The sequence below is a fragment of the Ruditapes philippinarum genome, unplaced genomic scaffold (assembly GCF_026571515.1).
Source record: "Ruditapes philippinarum isolate M1 unplaced genomic scaffold, ASM2657151v2 ctg335_1_1_1_1, whole genome shotgun sequence".
Taxonomy (NCBI): Eukaryota; Metazoa; Mollusca; class Bivalvia; order Venerida; family Veneridae; genus Ruditapes; species Ruditapes philippinarum.
Window position 1 is genome coordinate 213,841 of NW_026863534.1, and position 27,005 is coordinate 240,845.

Here is a 27,005-nt window from a genome sequence, read left to right on the forward strand (position 1 = left end):
TATTTCTTAAAGCCGACTCCGGCAAAAACTCTGTAAGTTTATTACATTATAGTTTATACGGCTATTAGATCTAGCTTATAAACACACACTCGAAACCGTTACTGAAACCCTCTAGTACTACCACCACAAGAAAAAAAACCTTATTGTTGCTGATATGCAACATATACATTTAAAAAGATTTTACTATCTCTATCCTAACCCAATCAAAATTGAGAATTTATTATTGCGTCTTCACAAACTCCGACGCAGTTGTCTCCCTTCGCTTCGCTACACAGACGTAAGCCAATCAAATGATTGTGAGGAGTTTGGCGTCTTTGTTTTTGTCGGGGTACAAGTTTGTATAGGCTATTTATCATTATTTACTAATCTCGAAACCGATGTGTATGAATTTATAGTCCTATTTTTCAGACAGGAGTCTTTCTCAGGAACCAGTGTTCGTATATCTGTCCTTGTTGTTGTTGTTTTGTTTTTTAAATGCTTATAAATACTTATATTCATAAAGCTACCGTATAGAACTCTTAAATTTATTTTACCATTGTAACTGCTGTAGGACAAACAGTGATGACTGCTATGACTACTGTGAGTTGGCGCTGGAAAAAAAAATCAAAAATAATTTCATTATCTTTAGTTTTTTATCACAGAGAATAGCTTGGTTCTTTTGCATTCCCGGTGTAGAGGACCGATACATGGGACCTCGGATTTGATAGTCATACCTCCGACTCATTGATAACTAGTACATAATATAACTTAATTAACCAGTATTATATGTAATTGACAATGTTTCAAAATTCATATAAAACTTTTTTATTATATTCTTTACACACAAAAAACATAACAAAATTGTACTGTCTTGTCAAATATTGACAATTTAAGTTGAACTTGTGTATAAATTTAGTTATACAAAACAATAACAACAGATATTTCATTAGTTAAAAATGAAATATATATTTTTATCCAACAATAAAAGTGCTCAAATAAGACCCATAGTTTGGACTTATAACAAACAAAACCAACCCCCAAAGAAATGTAAATACTAGTATGAAAAAAAACAAATATGGTTAATTTAAATAGTTATCTGTTATTTTTCTGGAAATGAAATAAGTGTGGGTTTAGAAAGTCCATCAGATTTGTCATTTATAAATGTGACATCGTTACATCTTCGATTACAATTATCTAGTTGTATATTTGTAAAAGATGAAGGCGATGAACTATCTGGATTTGGAAATATAATCATTTTAATCTGCAAAACTACTTTTTTTACCAAATTCAAACTAAGAGGTATATGTAAAACTGCAAATACTTCTTAATTAAAGGCCTATTAACCCCTCCCCCCCCCCGAAATGCTTATATTTTTTAATTCACAAACGCTTTTATTTATCTATTTATTTATTTATACATTTATTTATTTATGCCCCATTATAGTTTCAAAAAGTTACTCGTTGGCTAATTACCCGAACCATATTTTTTATCCCTTGCTGCTTCTTAATAATTAATATTGTTAAAGTGACATAAAGTCAAAATAATAATAATGTGTTTACATTTTGCTACTTTTATGACAAAACAAAATCACATTCAGCACTTATATTCCTCGGATGATAAACATTTAACATATGTAAACGATATAAATCTTATTTTTGACCATTCTTATGATTGAAAAATGTATTCATTTCTGAGGCGTAGTGTTCCTTAAAAAAAACCCGTTTAATCCACAATCTGGCTAAACAAAAAGAAAAAAGGTACAAAAAAGTTTGTCCTCGGTGGGGTTTGAGTCCGCACCTCATGTAAACTGAAAACAAAAGAGGTATTCAATTACCTTACAACTTAGTTTGCTTAATATTTTCAAGATAAAATGTATATTAGCACCAAATATTTTGACATTTTTTTTCTTATATCAGACTTTGGTATAGGCTTACCTATGCTGTAGAAATCGATCAGGAAGGCAGAAGCTGAAATAAAATACATACAGCTTTAATTGAAAAAAAAAACATTCAAAGAAAACATAACCTTTATTTATGTAGTCCCAATAAGTTACGATAAACAAAAAGTGAATACCATAGAAGCAATACAAAATCTGAATATAAAGAGGATATTGAATGAGTGTAAGTTTAAAAACTTCAGTCTATGTGTTAACTATTCCATATTGCATTTTTCATAATAATTAAGTGCAGGCACATATCGCTATGTGTCGTGCAATGCTATTTTTACGGAGACGCAAAATCGTCATGGGTATGTAATAAACATGTATAGCAACATAATTATATTGTATTCTAACACGACCCGCATTTTTCCCTATTGAACATAGAAGAACCGAAAGTGTGTGGTATTTAAGAAATAATATATCCCAAACAGTGATTTTATTGCTCAATAACATTACTGTTTGGAGTTCGGATGCGAGGAATTATATCACGAGGGCGTAGCCCGAGTGATATAATGATGCGCATCCGAACGACAAACAGTTATCTTATCAAGCGATAAAATCACTGATTTGGATATATAATTTCTATTCTAACACGACATCAACAAATAAATGTTGCCGTACTTGATAGTTAAGCAAAATTGCGCCTGATTTGTTTCCGTACTTATTTTCAGCGCGTCGGATTAATAGTGGTTACATCACGTGTATAATGATAACGTCACATGTCTAAATATAGAACGTCAAACTGTGCATCTATTGCATATTCTAACACGACCCGCATTTTTCCCTATTGAACATAGAAGAACCGAAAGTGTGTGTTATTATGCTATAAAATCACTGTTTGACGTTCTATATTTAGACACGTGACGTAACCACTATTAATCCGACGCGCTGACAAATAAGTACGGAAACAAATCAGGCGCAATTAAGCTAATTATAATCAACGGCAGCATTTATTTGTTGATGTCGTGTTAGAATCGAAATAATATATCCAAATCGGTGATTTTATTGCTTGATAACATCACTGTTTGTCGTTCGGGTGCGCATCATTATATCACTCGGGCTACGCCCTCGTGATATAATTCCCCGCATCCGAACTCCAAACAGTGATGTTATTGAGCAATAAAATCACAGTTTGGGATATATTATTTCTTAAATAGCACACACTTTCTGTTCTTCTATGTTCAATAGGGAAAAATGCGGGTCGTGTTAGAATATGCAATAGAGTCACTGTTTGACGTTCTATATTTAGACATGTGACGTAATCATTATACATGTGACGTAACCACTATAAAATCCGACGCGCTGACAATATGTACGGAAACAAATCAGGCGCAATTTTGCTTAATAGCAGGTACGGCAGCATTTATTTATTTATGTCGTGTTAGAATCGAAATCATATATCCAAATCGGTGATTTTATCGCTGGATAACATCAGTTTGTCGTTCGGATTCGCATCATTATATTCCTCAGGCTACGCCCTCGTGAGATAATTCCTCGCATCCGAACTCCAAACAGTGATGTTATTGAGCGATAAAATCACAGTTTAGGATATATTATTTCTTAAATAACATGATGTAAATGACAATACTAACGTAAAAGATAAAACATGTAACGATTTGAATATTGTTCTCTAAAGTTTGTTCCGGTTTTAATTTAATTTTGATTTGTACATCTAGAGGCCTTTTCCGGTGCACATGTACTTGTATAACTAGACATTGTCCTCTTGTCGCTGTGTGTTCGAATCTCGCCAGGGACTTAAGATTCTTTCATGCAAGGAAACTAACAAGCTAGTGTACAGAACGTCGGGGCCGGCGTGTGCCTGATATTAATGTACAAAGGGTCACCTGAGGTCTTCCTTTACCAGTAAAGCTGGAAAGTAGCCATGACTTCTTCTGGCTGTTCGACATAATATGCTACCAAAAGAAACACTGCGTTCCTTCCTCCGTGTTAACTTTGTAATTCATCATATTGCACATGACGTTATAATATGATCAAAGTGAAGAATTACTTTGACTTTTTTGCAATATAATTTATTGAGTACATGTGAAGCCTAGCACAATCGAATTTATTACATAGAATGGTTTCGCCTTTCAATATAAGTTGCTTAAATCCAAGTGATTTTGTTAAGATTGTCAATGTGTTAAAATACAAATATATTTTATTCACTTACCGAGTGGCAGTTCAAATACACTCCCAAGAAACACTGCAACACATGCTGTTGATAACAATACAATATTTTTTTTAAATAACTTTCTCCATATATAATTTTTCATTCAGAATTAAGACATAATTGCATGTATGCTAAATGGCCTTAAAACAAACGCGTGTAGTACGGTATAATGTCTTTCACAGAAAAACAAAGAATTACATCTAACATACATTATATTATCAACTTTATAAAGCATAAAATTAACAACTGAAACTAGTAAAATAAAATATCGAAAAACACGTTGTGAGAATGGTCTTATACAAAGCATGCGTTTTGAAAGTCCTTCAGTTTAATATGTCTATAATTCAACCAGTAGATATATATTTATATATACATCATCTCGACAATAGCGATTTAAAACAGCTAGTGTTTGAAATTATTTTTCGTCCAAAAGGATTGCAGTTTTTCAAATGAATCGTAAAATTGAAATTATTTTTCGTTCAAAAGGATTGCAGTTTTTCAAATGAATCGTAAAATTGAAATTATTTTTCGTTCAAAAGGATTGCAGTTTTTCAAATGAATCGTAAAATTGAAATTAATTTTCGTTCAAAAGGATTGCAGTATTTCAAATGAATCGTAACACATTTACTTAGGTAAATCGGCAAACTGTTAATCAGTCTAGTAAATCGACTGTTTATAAAATAATTTAAAACACTAAGCCGGTTAAAATTTGTAAGTACGTATTTACAAAAATAAATTGGTCGCGCGTGTAGAAAAAAAATGAATTTTCTGTTTATTATATTCAGTTTTCCATTTTTTGACATAACAGATTTAAATTATGTGTTTTGGCTGAATTATAAAGAAATCAGTCCGGCAAGACACCAGTAAAGGAACGTAAAATATGTTATTTCACTGCTGTGAAAAATAAATTGATACAGTGAAAATACAGAAAATAAAAATACGCATTTTATTTCATCAATATTTTATTTATAAGTGTATTATAACGTCCTATAATCGGATTTGATTATTCGAGATGAAAAAAGAATTGAAGAAAAAGACTCACCAGACAAATACATATTGGCCTGACTAAAAAGATCTAAATAATCCGACTCCTTGCCCTTAATAATGACGTCTATCTAGATAAGGATCAAATAAAATAGCAAACTAGGGCACATGGTTTAGATCTGAAAGTTATCTAACAATATTTTTAATTCATTATGTAAAGATGTCCTAAATTAAAAATGTGGTTCATTCAGGTTCATTCTGTTTCATTAACTATCTCTTCTCTTCACTGTTCTATTATCACCGTGTCTTTTATAATTTTAGTAACTTTCTTTTTTTTAGTTTTTCATCCAATGAAAACGCTGTATTTCTTAAGAAAATATTTATGTTACCAAAAAGGCAATCTTTTGTCGATATTTGCTAATAAAAGTAGTTGTTGTTGTTGTTAATTTTCATAGAAAAACAAACGTCGATACTATATCAAATTTCGTTCATAGTCGCCTTCTATTTTTCATAGGGCTTCATAGAACCGCGTTCGTAAAAATAGTCTTGACGTTATAAAGTGAATATTAATGAAGCCAAATAAAAATTGACACTAAATACAAGGTAGATGTTAGTACAGGTATTCATCCGTAGCTGTTCTACAGAAATTAGTACATTTTCCGGTCTCTATCGTCCCCGTCGAACTTTCTATTTTTTGAAGAACAGCACGGATGAACACTACTGTATCATATGCGTATCATGCCCGTAAGATTTATGCCATTCGTTAAACTTGGTAGATTTGTAAAGGTAAATCAATCATTATCATATTTAAGATCCTGTATGTTGAAATTAATTAAGGATGCTACATACAGCGAACTGAAATTATGTACCAAAACAATTTTTAAACATCAAAGAATGTGTAACATTTATATATTTACAATTTTTTTTATACATTATAAATCAGTTTTAAAAAATATACATTCAGGTGCCTATATTTTATCATTGAAAATCTGAACAAGATTTCATCAAAAATATATTTCAAATTACTTCACTTTATTTACATAAACTGTTAGTATCGGTCATATCTTATTAAGATTTGCCTTTTTACATTTTTTATTATGATAATTCTTCATTTGAACATCAGGTTTGTCATATATTAGACCATATTTTTAGGTTCAGGGACTTAAAAGTTGTGGTATTACAGCGGCGATAATGTAACAGTTAGTGTGCAAAATCGAAATACAGTATAAACAGATTAATTCAAAAGTTTTTTATTATTATTATTTAACAGAACTCGAGTATAAGTTTCACAAAATTTTAAAACTCTAATAAGCACATAATATATTATCTGTGCATCTATTGTACAAAAAGGTATGTTTATTGTTCAACTGCTTTTTTGAACGTTTTCTTACTATACATAAAAATCTAGAGCTTAGATGTTCGACATGAAACATTGTCTGGTGGACCTGTACCAAGATTGTTTTAATAACACCTTTGGGTCAAACTGTCTTATCCCTTGATGTACAGCCAATTGAACTTTGATATCAGCTAACCTATCTTCTGATGATGTGACCAAATTTCTTATCCTTTGATGTACAGCTTTGAAATTTGGACCACGTGCAGGGATTGACTTTGGTAATAGCTGAACAAAATTATGATGAAGAAACCTCCGTTGACTTTTTTATTTGACATTTTTATTTTGTGCACAATTTCAAATGCATAACTGTAATTTGATATCGAATGACCTAGATATTGACTTAATAACCTATTTTCTTGTTTTTGATGTACAGCTATGAAATATGGACAATGTATATATAATACTTACAAATATATTTTGCATTAATTACAGTCTAGTGACCAACATTGTTCCAATTCTTGTAATAACGCAAGCGTTCAATGATTTCGAAACATTAGCTCTCTTTCTCAGGTGAGCGCTTTTGGGCAAATGTCCCCTCGTTCAACTTATAGTTTTGTGGTCAAAATTGGCCCTGTCCCAAGAGATCATAACCTTAAGCAAGAGAATTGTTTGCTTTTCAGAGAAATTTATGAAATGTTTTGAGGTCATGACCTCTAGCAAAAGAGATATTAGCTTTGCAGTGGTATTTATTATAAATTAAATAATTTGAGCATTATGATTCACGCCATGTATATATTGATGATTTTAGATCTTATATGTTTTTTTTTATGTTTGCAGAAATAGATAATGATTTATTGAAAAAATCTACTTTAACTCTATTTCAAAGTTTGATACATCTGTGTAATACAGTAAATACCTAAAATATTTCGAGTACAAATACTTTTTTAAATAAATTATTGAACTGTGGCATGTGTATCTGAACATTAGACGCATCTGCACATGACAGGCAGAAATATGACCTTGACCACCAAATTCTCTAGACTCAACTGCATTATGGCAAAGTTCAATTGTATAGAAACAAAAAAATCTTCTGTACCTTTACTGTTATTATAGTGTTGTATTAATGCAAGTCTCTCGAGAAATACTTCCCTTAAAGCTGCCTTCAGGTAAAATATGTTTTGTGTTCTCTTTTGTTTAATTGTTTCATATAATTGTCAAATCAAAAAATTAAGATGGAAATGAAATTAGCCGACGATAAAATATATGAACAATTGCCCCCTCCCCCAATCTTCCTATCTCTATATTTTAATAAGTAAAACCGTCTCCTACTCTTCTGTTGATAGAAACGAGCGTCGCTTTACGCGTAATAGACTAGTCTTGAAGAAAGCTTTACAGTAATATGATGCACTTTTCCAATTTAAAATTCTGAAACACAGAATTGTTTTTCTAACAGAAAATAAAAGATGAAGGCTTCTTTAAAACGTTTGTGTGAAGAATAATTACCAATAATAACAACAACAACAACAACAAAAAAATCAACATAACACTGATATTGAATGTTTTATATTTTAACGTAAAATCCTTTAAGTTTAACAAAAGAAAAGAAAACTGTTATAACGGGATAAATAATCAAATATCAATTTGTAACAATAGCATAATAATTTCTTGGATTATTTATAAATGCTCCATGTTCAACGTGCACTATTTCTGGTACACCATTACATTTTTGTACCGCCATCTGAAATACCAAATAAAGACTGACGAAATAGTTAAAAACAAAATAAAACTTATTATAAAACAATTATAGAAATAAATGGGCGATTGTTGACAGAGCCTCATTGTTTTAGTTTTATGTTTTTTGTCATAACCAAATTCATTTCTTGAGATTCTGATATTATTTCTTTCTTATATGAGCTCCACTGAAGACTAAATGCCTAAAATGAAAATTTTAAAAAGCTTACATAGATGCAAGACGGGCATTTGTTTGTTTATTTTATTGAAATAATAAAGAGTTCCCCTCATTGTTTTATACCTTAAATCCGCTGTTGAAACATTCAAGGAATACACCTGATTGTGAACCTAAGGCGTCATAGTTGACCTGTGCAAATGTCGATATTGGAGTAAATCCTGGAATCAAATGTGTGTGGGATTCACAGTCAGCCATTACCTAAAATATAAAACAAAACTGTTGATTAGAAAGTTAAAGGCATATTTAGCAAAAACAAGGTATCGCTTTTATTTTTTAAAACCTTTTCACTTTTGGTGTGCTGCAGTTTCCAAAACATTTCTCATTGACCGCGTAGCTGAGCCATCTTTTGCATCTTAGCAATAAGTAAGGTTAAAGTGTTTTCTATTAAAGTAAAAATAGCACTTTGCTTACATTAATTACAAATCACTTCATATTCAGTGCTGTTTTCTTCATATAATAAGCATCTCACATGTTCCTAATCGATTATGACAACATTATAACAACAAAAATTATCTCTTTTTTACAGAACGAAATATTTATTAATTTTGTTAGGCTTAATGTACCTTTATTAAGCTTTATTTATGTGGATAACTGGCTTTATTGAGGGAGAAAAAATATGTTCGAATATGTTTGTTTCAGTCATTCACGGTTTTGTAATATGTAATATTCGTTTAACATTGATTGAACGCAACTTGTAGTGTTGTTGTTGTTTTTTTGTTATTGTTCTTGTTGTGGGTATTGTTGCTAATTTGCTGTTGATGTTTGAGGTTGTTTTTTCGGGGGTGTTGTTGTTTATATTGTTTATATTAAATTGACGTAACGAAAACAAAAAAATACAAAAAAAATACAACAATTTGATATCATAATACAACACTGAAAATTGTTTTACGTTTTGCCCTCTTCTCCAGGTTATCGGTGACGTAGCATTGCACGAGGCAAGAACATATGCATCGTCACTTCCGCCACTACTTGGATCACAGGGGCTTGCCTTTGGATGTGCCGTGTGTTGTTCTAAGGCAATAAACTCAACAACGGAACGTTTGTCACATACAAAATCTATAAAATATTCAACCAACATGATCAATTACGAGTACATTTGATTAATCTGCCAAACAATCTCTTGTTAAAAAGTGAAGAAAATACTATTAGTTTAGTTCATACTTATTTCTTTTAATTTGATCGTGTTGAAAGTTATAAGGTTATTGATACACTCTCGAACCAACTAGTGCTAAACAGTGAGTGTAAAATTTCTTGCTCAAGGAAAGAAGAGCTTGCCCTGTCGGGGTTTGGACATTAAGTTCGCCACACAGGGCAAAACAGAAACAAGATAGGAATTTATTCTATTCATACGACAATAAGTAATGCGAAGTACCGTCCACGCATCGTAACAATAGCTAAAGCAAAAGTCAATGTTTGCAACAGATCTTACTACTTTTAAGAATTTAACATCTTGAGATGTGGCTAATTATCAGTGATCCTGAAGGCCTTGAGCTTTTAATAAAAGTTGCCGATACTATGTGCGGAGCAACATGATGAATTATTCATATTATATAAACGTCTCTAATGAAAAACGACGTTACAAAACGAGAAATATTATAATGAAATTATAGAGCTAGTTGCCGGATGATGTAGTGGTATTTTTAGTGATAATTATAGAAGATCGTGGTTAAAGAAATTCTAAAAAAGTAAAATTCAAGTAAGTGCGTAAGTTGAGGTGATGATTGCAATGGTAGTAAAAAAGTAATAAATCTTTCTCCTTAAATCAATTCCAACAGAAGTATGCTTTTACTGTAAGGTTCTTTTCTTTAAATCTTTAAACTATAAATATATAATTATTTAATTACGACGTGAAATAGTAGGAGCAAGGGTCGTAGACGTGGTTGGAGCTCTTGTTAGTGGCCTTTGTGTCGTTGTTGTTTTTGTTGTTGGGTGTCTTGTTGAAGGTGTTGTACTCGGTTCTACTACAAAAATAGATCATTAAATTTTCTTTATTATAATCACTCTTTAAAATAATTAAGTCAATTATCGTATCTTGTCAGTTTAACCCTTATTTTCTTAAATTATAATTTAATGAATTTCAAATCAATCAACAAATAAATTACCACTCTGAATGAATCAACATTGTAGAATTTTTTTTTAAATATCAAATAAAAATTTTGTTGTCTCCCTAATAATATGGTTGATTCCCAAAAAGAATTGTAACATGGAATGAAAACTGTACGTAAACAGAACAAAAGTGTTTCGGAACAAAATATAATGAAGCTATTTTAAGAAGGCTTAAATGTTAAGCAATGGGCATGCGCCATCCGATCAAAAGGAAATTATCAACATATTTCTTTCATATATGCATTTATGAACTTTTTTTTTAATTTCAAGCAAGTGAGGAAGCTATTCAACAAGCTTACGGAACGTCGGGTGGTTCTACTCAGGTGCCCGTTCGTGCCTGAAAATAATGCACGGAAGGGCACCTGAGGTCCTCCTCCACCTGTAAAGCTGGAGCGTCGCCATATGACCTATACTGTGTCGGTAGAACGTAAAACCCAATCAAACAAACAAACAAAATTTCAAGCAACAATTTTGTTAACTGAAGGCAGCTGATATATATCTATATACACTTTAATCAACTTAATCTACTTACCCTTTGAACATACACATGGGTCAGAATTCGTGCTGGGATATTGTACTGAAATTAATATGATACGTTAATAACTAACATATTTCACTAAAATTGATATGGTATATATTCAATAAATATGTTACAATGAAATTAGTAAAATATATGGCAAGTTTTAATATGTTCTACTGAATTTTGTAAAATATATAGCAAGTTTTCAATATCTTCTACTAAAATTTGTAAAATGTAAGGCATCTTATCAGCATGCTCTACTGAAATTTGTAAAAATATATGGCAAATTTTCAATATGATCTTCTTAATTTGTAAAATATATGGCAATTTTTCAACATGTTCCTCAGAAATTTATTAAATATATGGCAAGTTTTCAATATCTTCTACTGAAATTTGTAAAATGTATGGCAATTTATCAGCATGATCTTCTGAAATTTGTAAAACATATGGCAAATTATTACTTGTTAATCTGATCGTTTTAAATATGGCATTACAGCAACAAGAAAATTGCCATTTGTATTATAATATACGGTATGTTTCCAGTAGTTTTTAAAAATCAAGTAACAAGTTCTTGTAGTTTGATCGTGTTGAAAGCTGTAAGGTTATTGACACACTCCCGAACAAACTTGTACTAAACAATGAGTGTAAAGTTTCTTGCTCAAGGAAGGAATGGCTTGCCCCTGACGGGGTTTGAACATTAAGGTCGCCACACGGGAAAAACGGAAAAAAGATAGGAATATTGCAAACTCGGTTTCATTTATTCTATTTATACAACAATGGGTAATGCGACCACGCATCGTGACGTAAAGTCAATGTTTGCAACAGATCTTACTACTTTTAAGAATTTAACATCTTGAGATATGATTAATTATCAGTGATCCTGAAGGCCTTGAGCTTTTAATAAAAGTTGCCGATACTATGTGCGGAGCAACATAATGAATTATTCATATTATATAAACGTCTCTAATGAAAAACGACGTTACAAAACGAGAAATATTATAATGAAATTATAGAGCTAGTTGCCGGATGATGTAGTGGTATTTTTAGTGATAATTATAGAAGATCGTGGTTAAAGAAATTCTAAAAAAGTAAAATTCAAGTAATTGCGTAAGTTGAGGTGATGATTGCAATGGTAGTAAAAAAGTAATAAATCTTTCTCCTTAAATCAATTACAACAGAAGTATGCTTTTACTGTAAGGTTCTTTTCTTTAAATCTTTAAACTATAAATATATAATTATTTAATTACGACGTGAAATAGTAGGAGCAAGGGTCGTAGACGTGGTTGGAGCTCTTGTTAGTGGCCTTTGTGTCGTTGTTGTTTTTGTTGTTGGATGTCTTGTTGAAGGTGTTGTACTCGGTTCTACTACAAAAATAGATCATTAGATTTTCTTTATTATAATCACTCTTTAAAATAATTAAGTCAATTATCGTATCTTGTCAGTTAAACCCTTATTTTCTTAAATTATAATTTAATGAATTTCAAATCAATCAACAAATAAATTACCACTCTGAATGAATCAACATTGTAGAATTTTTTTTTAAATATCAAATAAAAATTTTGTTGTCTCCCTAATAATATGGTTGATTCCCAAAAGAATTGTAACATGGAATGAAAACTGTACGTAAACAGAACAAAAGTGTTTCGGAACAAAATATAATGAAGCTATTTTAAGAAGGCTTTAAATGTTAAGCAATGGGCATGCGCCATCCGATCAAAAGGAAATTATCAACATATTTCTTTCATATATGCATTTATGAACTTTTTTTTTAATTTCAAGCAAGTGAGGAAGCTATTCAACAAGCTTACGGAACGTCGGGTGGTTCTACTCAGGTGCCCGTTCGTGCCTGAAATAATGCACGGAAGGGCACCTGAGGTCCTCCTCCACCTGTAAAGCTGGAGCGTCGCCATATGACCTATACTGTGTCGGTAGAACGTAAAACCCAATCAAACAAACAAACAAAATTTCAAGCAACAATTTTGTTAACTGAAGGCAGCTGATATATATCTATATACACTTTAATCAACTTAATCTACTTACCCTTTGAACATACACATGGGTCAGAATTCGTGCTGGGATATTGTACTGAAATTAATATGATACGTTAATAACTAACATATTTCCCTAAAATTGATAGGGTATATATTCAATAAATATATTACAATGAAATTAGTAAAATATATGGCAAGTTTTAATATGTTCTACTGAATTTTGTAAAATATATAGCAAGTTTTCAATATCTTCTACTAAAATTTGTAAAATGTAAGGCATCTTATCAGCATGCTCTACTGAAATTTGTAAAATATATGGCAAATTTTCAATATGATCTTCTTAATTTGTAAAATATATGGCAATTTTTCAACATGTTCCTCAGAAATTTATTAAATATATGGCAAGTTTTCAATATCTTCTACTGAAATTTGTAAAATGTATGGCAATTTATCAGCATGATCTTCTGAAATTTGTAAAACATATGGCAAATTATTACTTGTTAATCTGATCGTTTTAAATATGGCATTACAGCAACAAGAAAATTGCCATTTGTATTATAATATACGGTATGTTTCCAGTATTTTAAAAATCAAGTAACAAAAAAGTCTTGTCATACAGCTTAGGTCAATTAAAGCTTACAGCCGTTTATATTGTGCCAAATAACATGTTAAAAGATCTGTATCACTAATAATAATAACTCGTTATACTTGAAAAATCTTCACAATTGCTTTATTATGATAAAAATTGATTTTTAAAGCTGCATGACCCTAGATGAGCCAAAATATTAATATTTAAAGGAAATCCAGCTTGAGAAAAAAATGCACTAAGATTTTTGGAAAGTAGAAGGATTCAATTAATCATGATCATGTATAATAATAATCATGCGAATAATGACCGACTTTGTTATAACGCAATGAGGGCTATACTTTCGTATTTTGATTTCGTTTTGGTAATTTTGTGAGGATTGAAAATGCTGTTTGCAATTGTCAATTTTCTTTCTTTGTTCACCAAACAATATTTTACTTTCAAATAAATTTTCAAAATTTTCAGGAAAATTCGCATGATCTGGTGGCATGCTGCTTTTAAAGTCCAGGGGTCTGGTATGTATATAATTTAAAACATCATGATCATCCAATGAAAATCGACGTTACAAACTTGCAGTTTATATTGTAACAAGTCAGATGGTTATCTTATTTTTTCTCTAAAAGAAATGAAATAACAACAATGCAATATTGAAAGTAATTAAAGCCAGCTCGGAGACTTGTAAAAAACACTCAGAAAATTAAATAAAGATAAATAATAGAAAAATCATAGTTACGTGATGCTCTCACAATAAGATCTTGTTGACAGTCTACACATCTATGAGCAGATGAACAAAATTCCGCGACGTTTTCAAGACGATGCCATACTGTAATAAAAAAGAGAGTGTAGGACAAAAGCCCTCCCGGACAAAAGTCATTGTCACGGGAAGTATTTTGTCTGCTTTGTCATTTCTGGACGGGGGGGGGGCTTTTGTCCGTTTCCCATAAAGAGTCAATACCCTACGACTTAGAGAAAAGCATCATTTGATTAAAAGTAAACCATTATATCATAAAGAAAATTTACTAAAGCTTATCACGTATGGTTCCCGCTGGATAAGGGTTAAAAGGTGACTAAATAAGTTAGATTCTAGCCGGTGCTAGGGGGCGTAAAAGATGCTGCACTTTTGTCACTTTATACCTCATGAACGGACTCGATCAAACCGAGTCTGTAATTTTAATGTTAAATTGTTGTCTACATTGCTTCTGTTTTCAAGATTTCTGTATTTAGCAATTCATTAACTGGAATACATCGCCTGTCTTAGTTATTCTATGGTGTAAATTGTCATTTACATGTTGTATGTAACCCTATTATGCATTGGTTTCATTTGATCATTTAATTCTAAATGACAGTTTCATTACATGATGTTTTATTTTATCTGAAATCAAACTGAGAAAAACTATAAAAACATGCAAAAAGACAGACATAAATAAACATTCTACATCGAGTTCAAACAGTATATTTTTTTTAGATTTATATCGAATTCACATATTTATTTAGGGGTTGCCGAGTGGGTTTGACTTTGCGCTTAAACAAGTCCAACACATTTTTAACCGGATTTGAACCCGCATGTTTGGCTGGCCAAGGAAGGACACAGATACGGTTATAATCCAACATGACTTGTGTCGGTCTATCAGCATGGAAAGGAGCGTTGTCCTGGGCCAAAGTCATCCGGGGAATGGTATGGAAATGTTAGTCATGTTGGCTCAGGCGCAAAGTCAAAGCCCGTCGGCAACCCTTCAATTTGAATGATTTGGCAATGTAAGCCAATCAAGTTTGGGAGGGTTATCCAGATATATAAAAACAGCAAGAGCCCTTGCGGGACTAAAGTTGCAGCAAAATGCAGGTACACACGGTATTAAAATAGAAGTGAATTAAATGATGCCATTTTGTGACTATTAATTTTTGGAAAGTTGTTGAAATTTACCCAGAACTTTTTATTTTGTTGGTTATTGTGACCTTACATTTTGCTATATGTTATCGATAATTGCTTTTCAATCGCCATATATTGTTTTGCAATTCTGTCAAACATTAAGCCTGAAACTTAGTGCAAGTGTTTAGAAATTAGTGCACGTGGCCGTTTAGGACTTGTGTTCAATGTATTCGTTGACATTTACTTAAAAATTACTCCGGCAAAATTCATTGAGTATAACAATAGATATTGTTTCATGAAATTCATTTATTCTTACAAAAAACATTAATAATAAAGTACTTACAATATACATGATTTTTGCATCCATGTCTTTTAATGTTGGAGAACAAAGTCGAATCAATGTCTGAAATGTATAACAATACAATGTACTTTTATTAAGTGTTTCATCCTTTTCATAAACTTTACTGCTTTGCGTGTTTTTGATTTTTCCCTTTTATTCGTTTTGTTGTTATTTTGGTTGTTTTATGGGATATTAAGTCAGATCCGACGGTCCTACGGCGACCTCTGCGCTTCATTTGTTGAGAGAGTGGCGTCCATAGCCGGTAGGTAAGTGTCGCTGATAACGAATCACTTGCCCCTCACCGCTGTAGGTTCGAAACCCAACAGCTAGCCAACAGACCCTCGGTGGTTCCCCTCAGGTGCCCGCTCGTGTGTATGGACACCCGAAGTCTTCCTCGATCAGTAAAGCTGCAAAGTCGATATAGGACCTCTACACTGTAAAACCAAACAAAAATAATCCCATTGTCTTTCCTTAAGCTGGCAGGATATCTTAAAAGCATAGAATATTCAGTCTGATATGTGGAAATGTGCATATTCCTCATAAAGATATAATGTGCGTATCTTTTAGTATAATATCTTAATCACAGAAATTCAATGAAATCTGTGAAATTCTTGCTGAATATGTCTAACGTGAATAAAAGAATAAATCAATTATGTATGGGAAGCTATATTCTCTGTGAAAAGTCAAGTAAAAATGGTCTTTTCTTAAAAGAAACTGCTAGTTCTTTGAATGACACTATATATTCATATTATGATATAGTGTGTAGATATTTGTAAAATAACATATCTAATTTGTGCGAAGACAAAACATGTTCATTTTATATTTACATAAAGATTGTGTACTGCATTTATCAATATTTTCTTATATCAAATTTGAGCAAAGTATATGTTTAATTTTGAGTTTTCAAAACGTTTTAGAATGTCCTGCACGTTCACTATCAGGATCCATGCTGTTCGCTTACCAACTCTATTACAAGTGGAGAAACTGAGAGCGAACAGCATGGATCCTGATCAGACTTCGCGGATGCGCAGGCTGGTCTGGATCCATGCTGGTCGCAAACGCACTATGTTGGTTTTGTCGTGACGTGGCTCATTTTTATTTTCTATTTAAAGCTGCACGTTTTTTGACTTCAAAATATTTTACTCTTACATACATTTTCATGAAAATAAGCACGAATCTGGAGGCAGGCTGCTGTAAAACACCTCTCTGTTACTATTTAACATAGTTTTATGGCAAAATGATTTGTTGCATTCGAGTTTATTGGCGGGCATTGAAAAGGACATGAACAGCTTTCAACACCTTAATCAATTGCCAATTAAAACGTAGCAGATCATAGAGTAAAATTTAGTCAAGTAAAGAATTTAAATAGATTATTACTACTGTATGCGCTTGAGTGTGAATGATCCCTGCAGTCAAAAATGCTCCCATTTTCTGAAATAATAAAAAAATAAAATAAAAACACTGAAGTGATTTTTGTAGTACATATAATTAAAATAAAAAATAATAAAAAAGGAAAGTCCAATATTTACCGCAAATTTATAGACAAAATGGCACATGAATAAAAAGAAGAACCCATAAACCATTAATGTTTGTACATCCGTCCGTCTTGTCTGTTAATTCAAACTACGCCGTTTAAACATCTTGGATATTTTAAATTCAAATTCACAACACAGTTAATGTTGAGACTGCCTAAGCGGATAGGGGTGAAAGACTAGCAAATTTTCAATTTTCCGTTTTGTATTTTTAGGTCTATATCTCTATATTAAAAAATGATATGATAAACAAGATCAACAAGGAAAGGCGGCGTTCAATGAACGCAACCCCAATACGACCCAGCAACAAGAACCAGTGGCAAGGAGCCCAGGCGGACCCCAAACAAAAACAGGACAGGGCACAAGAAACCATATTGATAGAGACGATTTAGGGGAAATGAAGTGTACAAGAATTACAAATCTACCTTACTAATTTTGTTGATTTTCAATAAGTGTTAGTCAAGGTGTAACTTTTAAACTATCAATGATATCTCGTTTTAACTTCACATCGTTCCAGAAACTAGTGAAAGAAAATGCTGTGTCAAAAGGCCTTTGCTGATCATTGTTTAATTGTTTAATTGTCCCGCTCTTCCACCCCCCACCCCACCCCTTTATCATTTATCATACACCAGAGATTAACTTGAAAAATATTGACGTACACAATGTACACAGGATATTTGTATCCAGAATTATTTAAATTTCAAAAAAATAAAAATTGCTCATTCGTTGTATAACATTTTAACACTTAAGTTGATATCTCATTGAAATTACACATATTTATGAAGAATTGTAGTGTTAAAGAATCATAACTATGCGTAATATGGGTTTTTACCTATCTCCCTAGCCTTGAGGACAGGCGTTCATATTTTTATTTATTCCTAACATACACGCTATTTCGTACTCGTTTGTGTTTTTTGATACTGTCTGCCGAACAGAAGCACAGACAAAATCGACAGACAGGAACCCAGGCTACTATCTCCCTTAACTTGAAAAGAAATGAAGTAATTTTATTTACAAATCACAGAGTGATAGAGACCAGAGAGAGTTAGCTTTCTTAATTTTCCTTTAGAATACTAGTACTTGAAAATATTTAACACCTTTGCTGATTTCGCCGTTACTCATTATGAAATATTTGAATTCTTTTATTTTTGGTAGGGAAATGCCTTTTATGGCCGTCACTTTAGTGTTGTTATATTTTTTCTGGTCTTTCAGGATCATTGATTCCTGCATTATTAAATGTAAAGTATTGAGTACCGCTCAAGCCGGTGCTTCGGGGCGTGAAGGATGTTGATATTTTTTCATTATCCCTCAGGTGCAGACTCAATAAAACCGATTCTGCAATTTCCATGTTATTTTGTTGTTTTCATACTTTCGAGGGATCACACTTTTTTCAGATGTTTATACTTCCTACACTGGTCAAGGTTATTGGCACTTAAAAGCCGACTTTTATACTCTAATTCACACAGCTTTTTGTTTACTGCCTGACTTTTGGGAGATACTTTGTATGGTCTTCCAACTTGGATTATGTAAGGGACACTAAGGTCAAGGCCAACGTATACAGTTATATTTTTGCTTATCACGCCTTTACTTATTTAATGATGTCTTTCTTATTTGGTAGGTAAATATCTTACATGGTCCTAAAAATATGTGTGGAAGTTGTGGTCACTAAGGTCAAGGTAAAAATAACGAAACTAAAAGAATTTTACACTTTCGCTCATGCAGCCTCCATCGATGAACTAGCCTATATATTATATTTGGTAGATATACAGCTACGGTTGTCCTCTAACTTTAGATTAACGGGGTCAAGGTTACAGGATCTTATGTAGATTTTGACACTTCTCCTATCCTACTGCTTTTATATATTGACTTATGTTCTTTGAGGAAATATATTGACAAATATGCTGATTCGGCCATATGAATCGTATTTGGCCATGTTTCTTGTTATTGTATTGTGAAGTTCTTAGCTTTCAAATGTGAAGACCGGGCATTCATTTGAGAAGGTTGTTGTATTTCAAATAAGTTATTAAACAAATAATGCCAATTTCAGCAAAGAAACCATCTACCAGTTTAATACTTTATCATGTATTGTGTATTATTCTTTTAACATGAAGTGTGCTCGTCCGAAAAATGATTATTATTTAGTAACCATACCATACCAAAGCATTGCTGTGTACCCTTGTGTATAAACCAATCCTTTGAAAATAGGGAACACTGTATATATTGAAATAGTGAATGCTACTCACTTATTCTATATATTTCATGGTCGACTAGTGCTGTTCGAGCATTGCAAACGCATCCGTCATTGGATTGTGAAGTTTTCGCATATTTATCTGAAAGTAATTTATTAACAGTAAGCAAGTACATACAAACATACTGATAAAATGTACAAAAAATCTACTACAGGTAACGGTATAAGGATATGTATTGAAGGCTTCATGTTGATTAGTTTAGCATGCATAAGTTGAAAAAATGAATTATATCCTACTTTTAACCCATACATTTTTTGTATAATCAATATAACTCAAGGTACATAAAACAGAATCACCGTTTAATGAGTTCAATTTTCGGAACTAGTTGTATTGCTCAAAATAATTCAGATTATTGAGTTGCGGTTATTTCGCTCAAAATAATCTCTGGCTACAGAAAAAGGGTACATTTGTGTATTTACTAAAGCGACTTGCCACAATAATAATTTGACACATATAATTTATACATAATACATAATACTCGTATTTGCTTTACTAAGTTATATTCTGGCATACTTGTTCGTCGCACTCTGTGCTTTCAGCACTCTGATATATATCCTACGAAGGAGATATAAAGTCCTTATAAGGCCATTTTATCTCTTACGAAGGAGTTATAAACTCCTAATTAGGCTTTTTCATCCCCTACGTACAAGTTATAAAATCCTAATTCTCCTACTTAGGACATATAAACTCCTAATTAGGTTTTTTATCTCCTAAAGTCCTACGTAGGAGTTATAAATTCCTAATTAGGCTTTTTTATGGCCTACGTAGGAGTTATAAAGTCCTTTTTTATAGAACATGTTAAATTTGCCGTCTGTATATCAACTTTAGAATATGTATTTGATTTTTTACAGTTCATTTATTCATTAAAATTTAATATACAATTTCCATCCACAGGTTGCTATCCGGATCTCACTTTATCAGTGATAATAAGCTGTAGAATTATACTTTGTTTTTTTTTTTTTTGTTTTTTTAGGAAATAAGGGTTTGTGAATGTTTGTCATTTAAGTATGTTAGATTAGAGCAAATAGGCGGAGATAAATGAAAAAAGAGCAAGATCTCCCAATTAGAACCGCTGAAAGGTTTAAAATGGGCAAGTAGTGAGTTTGTATATGCCACAATAAAGAAACGATTTCATAAATCCCTCTTTCTTTACTGTGTAACACCCTCAAGCATACTTAACAGATATTCTTGCATTAAGGGAGTATACTCCTAATGCATTACCTCCGCTTTAAAGAGTATTCAAATAGGCAAGAACCAATGTCACCTGCATGAGAGCTGATGAGCATGTGTTCAAACCCTGCAAGGAACAACCTTTTTTCCTTTTTAATATTATTTTTGAATGTCTCAGATCATTTATGGAAAGAAAACAAGTGTTTGATTTAAATTTACCAGGTTTTCAACGAAAACTGGTTATTGTAATGCCGAAGTCAACTCTTGGTTTCCGCTCAATAACATTAGTTTGCTTTGGCCTATTAACACCAAACTTGGTGTGTAAGTAGCTTACAGTTGTTGTGTAATTTAATGTGATTTACAATGTATAAAGGGAGCGCGGAATAACCAAATTCATCTGACTTATACTTTTATGCTAGAATATCGCCAATGTCCTTTTTATCGTATATTACCATCTGTAGAAGCCCTTGAACTTATGAAATTCATCGTATTTCGGATTCGGGCTTTAAAAACATTGCCCGATGTGCTCTATCCGCTTAACCCATTGTGAAATCAAGGGCACCACCTTTGGCATGGCGTTCATTTAGACGTATAGCTCTTGCATAACAGTGAGTGCTGTGTAATGAATAATATTCATTATCTTAAAACTTTGTCATGTAGACGCCGTCACCGAATATATGGATTGGAAGCCATCATAAAGACATATATTTCAATTAAATACCGACCTGCTAAATATTTTTGAATTTCTTTCCGGCATGAAGGACTTCTTACTTGAAGATTATCAAGGTATTGCCAAACTAGAAAATAATATAGCAAAAACAAATATTAATTTATCAGATAAAGTACTTTTTAGAGTAAATTTACAGTCCTGAATAAAGCACACATTTTTATAATCTATATAAGAGCACATATACAAGTTACAACCATCAGATCAAGCACATTTAAAGTTTTAATTTACAACCGTCTATAATACTAGATAAAGCATACTTTTTATTCTATCAGATGAAGAACATTTTATATTTAATTTACAGCCCTCTTTAATACTACAAAGCATACTTTTTCATGCATTTTAGGTGCTACCACTTTGTATAATACAAACCCGAGAAGAACAATGGAGGTTCCGTAGCTAGGTAGCTGGATAGCCTCCTGACATGATAAAATACAAAGTCACTATCGAGATTCAAACCCACAGCGGTTACGGGCAAGTGACAATAACATTTTAATTAACAATATATTTTATAACGTGAGAAGTATAATTGTAATATAAAGTGATACACAATTACCGGAATTGGCGCTCAAACATGCATTTGCGTCCCCAAGCTGACGGAGCACTGAAATGAAAAGATTCTAGAAAAAAATGTCTACTCGTTATACTTTATTTAATGATTTAAAAGAAAAAAAACTTATATTCCAGAAAATATAATAATTCTCTCTACTTTTTATTAATTTACTTTACTTTAATTTACTTTACTTTACATTACATGCACGAAGCCCGAAACCAGTGTGTAAGCTATTATTGGCGGCCGCGCCGAAGCGCGGCGCCTCTTAGGGAATGAGAAAGGGCGACATCAACTTCTCGAGCCTTTTAGTCGGACATAATAAAAGCCGATCATTCCGATCAGTATGAGGGTGCTTGATTACAATGTCGCGATATATACAATGAATAGCGAACTGGAGACTTTCGCAATGCAAACATTTTCAAATGAAATAACCTTTTCCGTCAATAAATCGCGCTCTTCGGGGTATTTTTATTTATCATTTTGTAGCCTTATTGGGAGGAGTCTCACAAAATAACGCTCTTATATCTGACTGAAAAGCGATTCCTAGTATTTTTGGAAATGCTTATATTCACACTGTATAGCCAAAATGGACAATGGCTGTAAAATCGCGTTGCTGAGACATCGTACGTTACGGTCGTCACTTACTGAGTAATTATTATGGGTGGGTACGAAAAATTAAGCATATTTCGTGTATGAAAGAAATATAAGGAAATCCGGCAATGCTACAGACTGTCTTAGATAATAAGCATTCAGTATGTTTAAGAAACAGATTCTCACAGATCCTTTTTTTATTTGTAAAAACTATAAAAAAAAATGAGCATCCATAGATAGAACGGAGAACGTATCGGTATTTTGATTACCTTAATTCATTAATTTAATAATTATATTTGTGAACAGCAGAGAAAATATTTATCTTTCACAGTAAACTTTTATAACGCAAATTTCAAAAGAACTGCAGCGAAGGAAACTTATGATTTAAACATCGTTTGTTTTTGGCCCGGATATTTGAGAAAGAAATATATTCATAAATCTACCAAGATATCTTACCATTGTAACTGCTGTAGGAAAAACAGTGATGACTGATATGACTACTGTGAGTTGTCGCTGGAAAAAATCAAAAATACATTCATTATCTTTAGCTTTTATTCACAGAGGCGACCTTTAGCATTCCGCTGTGGAGGTCTAGTTGTATATTTGTAAAAGATGAGGGAGATTTACTATCCGGATTTGGAAATATAATCATTTTAATCTGCAAAACTACTTATTTTTACCAAATTCAAACTAAAAGGTTTATGTAAAACTGCAAATATTTCTTAATTAAAGGCCTATCCCGAAATGCTTTTTTTTAATTCACAAAAGCTGATATTTACTTTCTTATTTATTTTTTTTTTATTTTATTTATTTATTTATTTTTTTATTTTTTGGTGTCCTATTTTAGTTTCAAAAAGTTACTCATTGGTCAATTACCAGAACCACATTTTGTGTCTCTTGCTTCTTGACAATTAGTATAGTTATAGAATTTTGTATGTATTTAAAAATTGGTTTCTGAGGCATAGTGTGCCCTTAAAGATTAAAAATCCACAATCTGACTACACAAAAAGAAAGAAATACAAAAACTGAGAAAAAAGTTTGTCTTCGGTGGGGTTTGAGCCCGCGCCTCGTGTTGACTGAAAACGAATACTCTTTAAAAAAAGGAGGTACTCACTTTTGTATGGCTTATCTTACATTTACATTGCTTAATATTTCAAGTTAAAATATATTTAGCACCACATTTTTAACAATTTTTTTTATTATATCAGACTTTGGTAGGTTTACCTGTATTCCAGTGATCGATCAGGAAGGCGGAAGCTGAAATCAAAATAAATTGAACAAAAAACGTACAGCTTTAATTGAAAACAAAATTCAAAGAAAACATAAACTTAAATGTTGTAGTCTTAGTAAGTTAAGATAAACAAAAAAATATACTATAAAAAGCAATACAAAATCTGATATATAGAGGAAATTGAATAAGTATAAGTTTAATACTGAATTAATAGTGCTAGGTGATACGAGCCTCTGACTAGTATGATATAATTTTATTCAACTCGTTCCGTAAATTTACCAATTTTCATGAATTTAATATTCTATCCATCACATACCCCAAATAAAAACTGTTTAAAAATCGGCACGGGTATGTGACAAACATATATTACAACATAATTATATTGTATTCTAACACGACGGCATTTTTCCCTATTGAATATAGAAGAACCGAAAAGTGTGTGTTATTATGCTATAAAGTCACTGTTTGACGTCAATTGACGACAATATTTAAACATGTGACTTAATCATTATACACGTGACGTAACCACTAAAAATGTGACGCGCTGACAATAAGTAAGGAAACAAATCGGGCGCAATTTAGCTTAATATCAAGTACGACTGCATTTATTTGTTGATGTCGTGTTAGAATCGAAATAATATATCCAAATCGGTGATTTTATTGCTTGATAAAATCACTGTTTGTCGTTCGGATGCGCATCATTATATCATTCGGGCTACGCCCTCGTGATATAATTCCCCGCATCCGAACTCCGAAATTGAGCGATAAAATCACAGTTTGGGATATATTATTTCTTAAATAACACGTCGTAAATGACAACACTAACGAAAAAAATAAAACATGTTACGATTTGAATACTGTTCTCTAAAGTATGTTCCGGTTCTATTTTAATTTTGATTTGTACATCTGCCATTGCCGGTGTACTTGTATGACAAGACATTGTCCCCCCATCGCTGTGTGTTCGAATCCCGCCAGGGACTTTGGATTCTTTCATGTGAGGAAACTATTAAGCTAGCATACAGAACGTCGATGGTTCCACTCCGGAGCCCGTTCATGCCTGAAATAATGCACGGAGGTTTTTTCTTCACCAGTATAGCTGGCAATTCGTCATATGACTTCTTCTAGTTTGTTGCGACGTAAAACACAACAAAGCATCTAGATATTGTTGGGGCTGCGTTCCTTGAGCGTCGGTCTCCTTCACGGCTTGTAATTTATTATATTGCACATGACGTTAGAATATGATCAAAGTGAAGTACTACTTTGACTTTATTGCAAAATAATTCAATCAGTACATGTCAAAACTAGCACAATTCGCATCTAAATATAAGTTGTTTAATTCCTTGTGATTTTGTTAAATTGAAACACTAATATATTTTGTTCACTTACCGAGTGGCAGTTCGATTACACTCCCTAGCAACACTGCAACCCATGCTGTTGATAACAATAGAATATTAAAAGAATCTTCTCCTTATATAATATATCATTTAGAAGTAAGACATAATTATGCTTAATGACTTGTAGTACCGGTTTAATATCTTTTACAAAAATACAAAGGAATACATCTAATTTACATCATATATAAACTTTATAAAGCATAAAATTAACAACTGAAACTAGTAAATATATCGAAAATGGTGATTAATCGCTCACGTTGTAAAAATGGTCTTATACGAAGCATGCGTTTTTGAAAGACCTTCAGTTTAGTATGTATTTAATTCAACGAGCAATAATATATTTATTTATACATCTGCAACTTTGTAAAAACACATCTGCAAGATCTACACAATAGCGATTTAAACAGTTAGTGTTTGAAATTATTGTTTGTCCAATGGTAAAAGTTTATTAGAAAGGCTGGGCCGCGCCTGACCAATTTAATTTTGTAAATACTTACCTATACTAAAAATAGAAATTAGTACTTATTTTTACAGTAAATTATTAATTATAAAACTAAACGTGATTGAAAATATGCCTTTAACACTTTTGATTAACTGGGGAGTATTTCAGATATTTCAAAAACAATTCCACATTAGATATACCGTGATTCAATACAACATTAGTGCCTTGATGCATATAATGGTCACAATCATTTAAACATCATAAAAATCGACTTGCATACATATTGAGTATCATTCAGTGAATTACTATTTTCAAAATTTATAGGTAACATTTTGGCATATGATAAAAAACATTTAAGGACATGACTGATGACATATCCAGGCCCGTTCTTTAAGTGCCTGAAAGGCTGATGGACCCTTATTAAGCATAGAACACATACGCGCGTGCGTTTCACCTTTGTCCAATACCTCTTAATTAAGACAATAAAGGGAGATGGAAAATTCTAAAATTATAATTGGGGAGAAATATTTTGTAAATAATGATATATATCGAAATAATATACCAAAATTTGATCTATTTTGTGCATATTTTGTTAAAAAATATAAATATTTCCATTCGATGTATTCTGTGTATTAAACAATTACAAAATCTCGTGTTTCACAAAATTTTGTCGAAAATTTCGTTACATTATGTCATGTGAATGGATTCATGTAATAATTATGTCGTAACTTCGACAGAGCTAGAGACAATTTTAATGTTAATAACCAAGTGTTTTCATAATTGCCTTGTTATTGGGATTAATTAGCTTGAGGCCAAAGTCCGAAGGCTAAAATGACAGTCTAAAGCCCAATAACATTGACTTGTGAAAACACTTAATTATTGACAATGTTTTATTTGTTTATTATATACATTTACACGTAACATTACAGTTTAAAAGACTTTCCCTTAAAGTAAGTGTATTGGCTGAATTTAGAAAGAAAGCAGTTCGACAAGACATCAGTGAAAATACGGAAAATATATTCCCTTTAGTGAAACAAAATAAATTTTGACAATGGGAATACCGAAAGTGAAATAACGATTTTATTTGTCAATATTTCATTTATAAGTGTATTATAAACTCTATATTTGGATTAAAATATTTGAGATAAAATGATAAAATAAACTCACCAGACAAATACATATTGGTCTGACTATTTAGACCTAACTAATCTGACTCCTTGACCTTACTAATGACGTCAAAGATAAGGCAAACTAGGGCACACGATTTAGATCTGAAAGTTATCTAATAATATTCTTAATTCATTATGTAAAGATGTCGTAAATTAAACA

The 27,005-nt window shown here is 32.0% G+C and overlaps 2 protein-coding genes across 6 annotated transcripts in view; both read right to left on the reverse strand.

The window, feature by feature from the left end:
* LOC132722339 (uncharacterized) overlaps window positions 1-5,214 on the reverse strand; it is a 52,944-nt gene extending 47,730 nt beyond the window's left edge. For 2 of the 4 annotated variants that reach the window (XM_060706823.1, XM_060706821.1), the window contains exons 1-4: window positions 5,131-5,209; window positions 4,089-4,133; window positions 1,914-1,946; window positions 534-590 (exon numbers count right to left, since the gene is read on the reverse strand). In XM_060706823.1, the coding sequence (XP_060562806.1) occupies window positions 534-590; window positions 1,914-1,946; window positions 4,089-4,133; window positions 5,131-5,143 (148 nt within the window). In that variant the 5' untranslated portion in view covers window positions 5,144-5,209. Of the gene's footprint in view, window positions 1-533; window positions 591-1,913; window positions 1,947-4,088; window positions 4,134-5,130 lie in introns of all 4 variants that reach the window. The other 2 variants (XM_060706822.1, XM_060706820.1) reach the window with 2 other exon arrangements.
* A 2,746-nt stretch (window positions 5,215-7,960) lies between these two features.
* LOC132722340 (uncharacterized) lies at window positions 7,961-26,909 on the reverse strand. Of its 2 annotated transcripts, none has more exons than XM_060706825.1 (15): window positions 26,844-26,909; window positions 25,227-25,271; window positions 23,834-23,866; window positions 23,066-23,122; window positions 22,022-22,069; window positions 21,464-21,535; window positions 19,563-19,649; window positions 17,165-17,218; window positions 15,791-15,850; window positions 14,314-14,403; window positions 13,044-13,088; window positions 10,222-10,338; window positions 9,267-9,433; window positions 8,441-8,575; window positions 7,961-8,146 (listed from the first exon to the last, which is right to left on the reverse strand). In XM_060706825.1, exons 1-15 carry the CDS (start codon window positions 26,854-26,856, stop codon window positions 8,045-8,047), a joined length of 1,125 nt encoding a protein of 374 aa, XP_060562808.1. In that variant the 5' UTR covers window positions 26,857-26,909; the 3' UTR covers window positions 7,961-8,044. The 2 variants fall into 2 exon arrangements, with proteins under 2 accessions (XP_060562808.1, XP_060562807.1); XM_060706824.1 differs by having other exon boundaries at window positions 23,066-23,128; window positions 26,844-26,871.
* Window positions 26,910-27,005: the final 96 nt, after the last annotated feature.

Bases quoted from the DNA above. Each gene is read 5' to 3' on its own strand.
- LOC132722340 (XM_060706824.1), bottom strand. The intron at 21,536-22,021 runs GTAATTGTGTAT...ATTATTTTCTAG, and splicing joins ATGTTTGAGCGCCAATTCCG to TTTGGCAATACCTTGATAAT. The intron at 19,650-21,463 runs GTCGGTATTTAA...AATTACTTTCAG, and splicing joins AATTCAAAAATATTTAGCAG to ATAAATATGCGAAAACTTCA.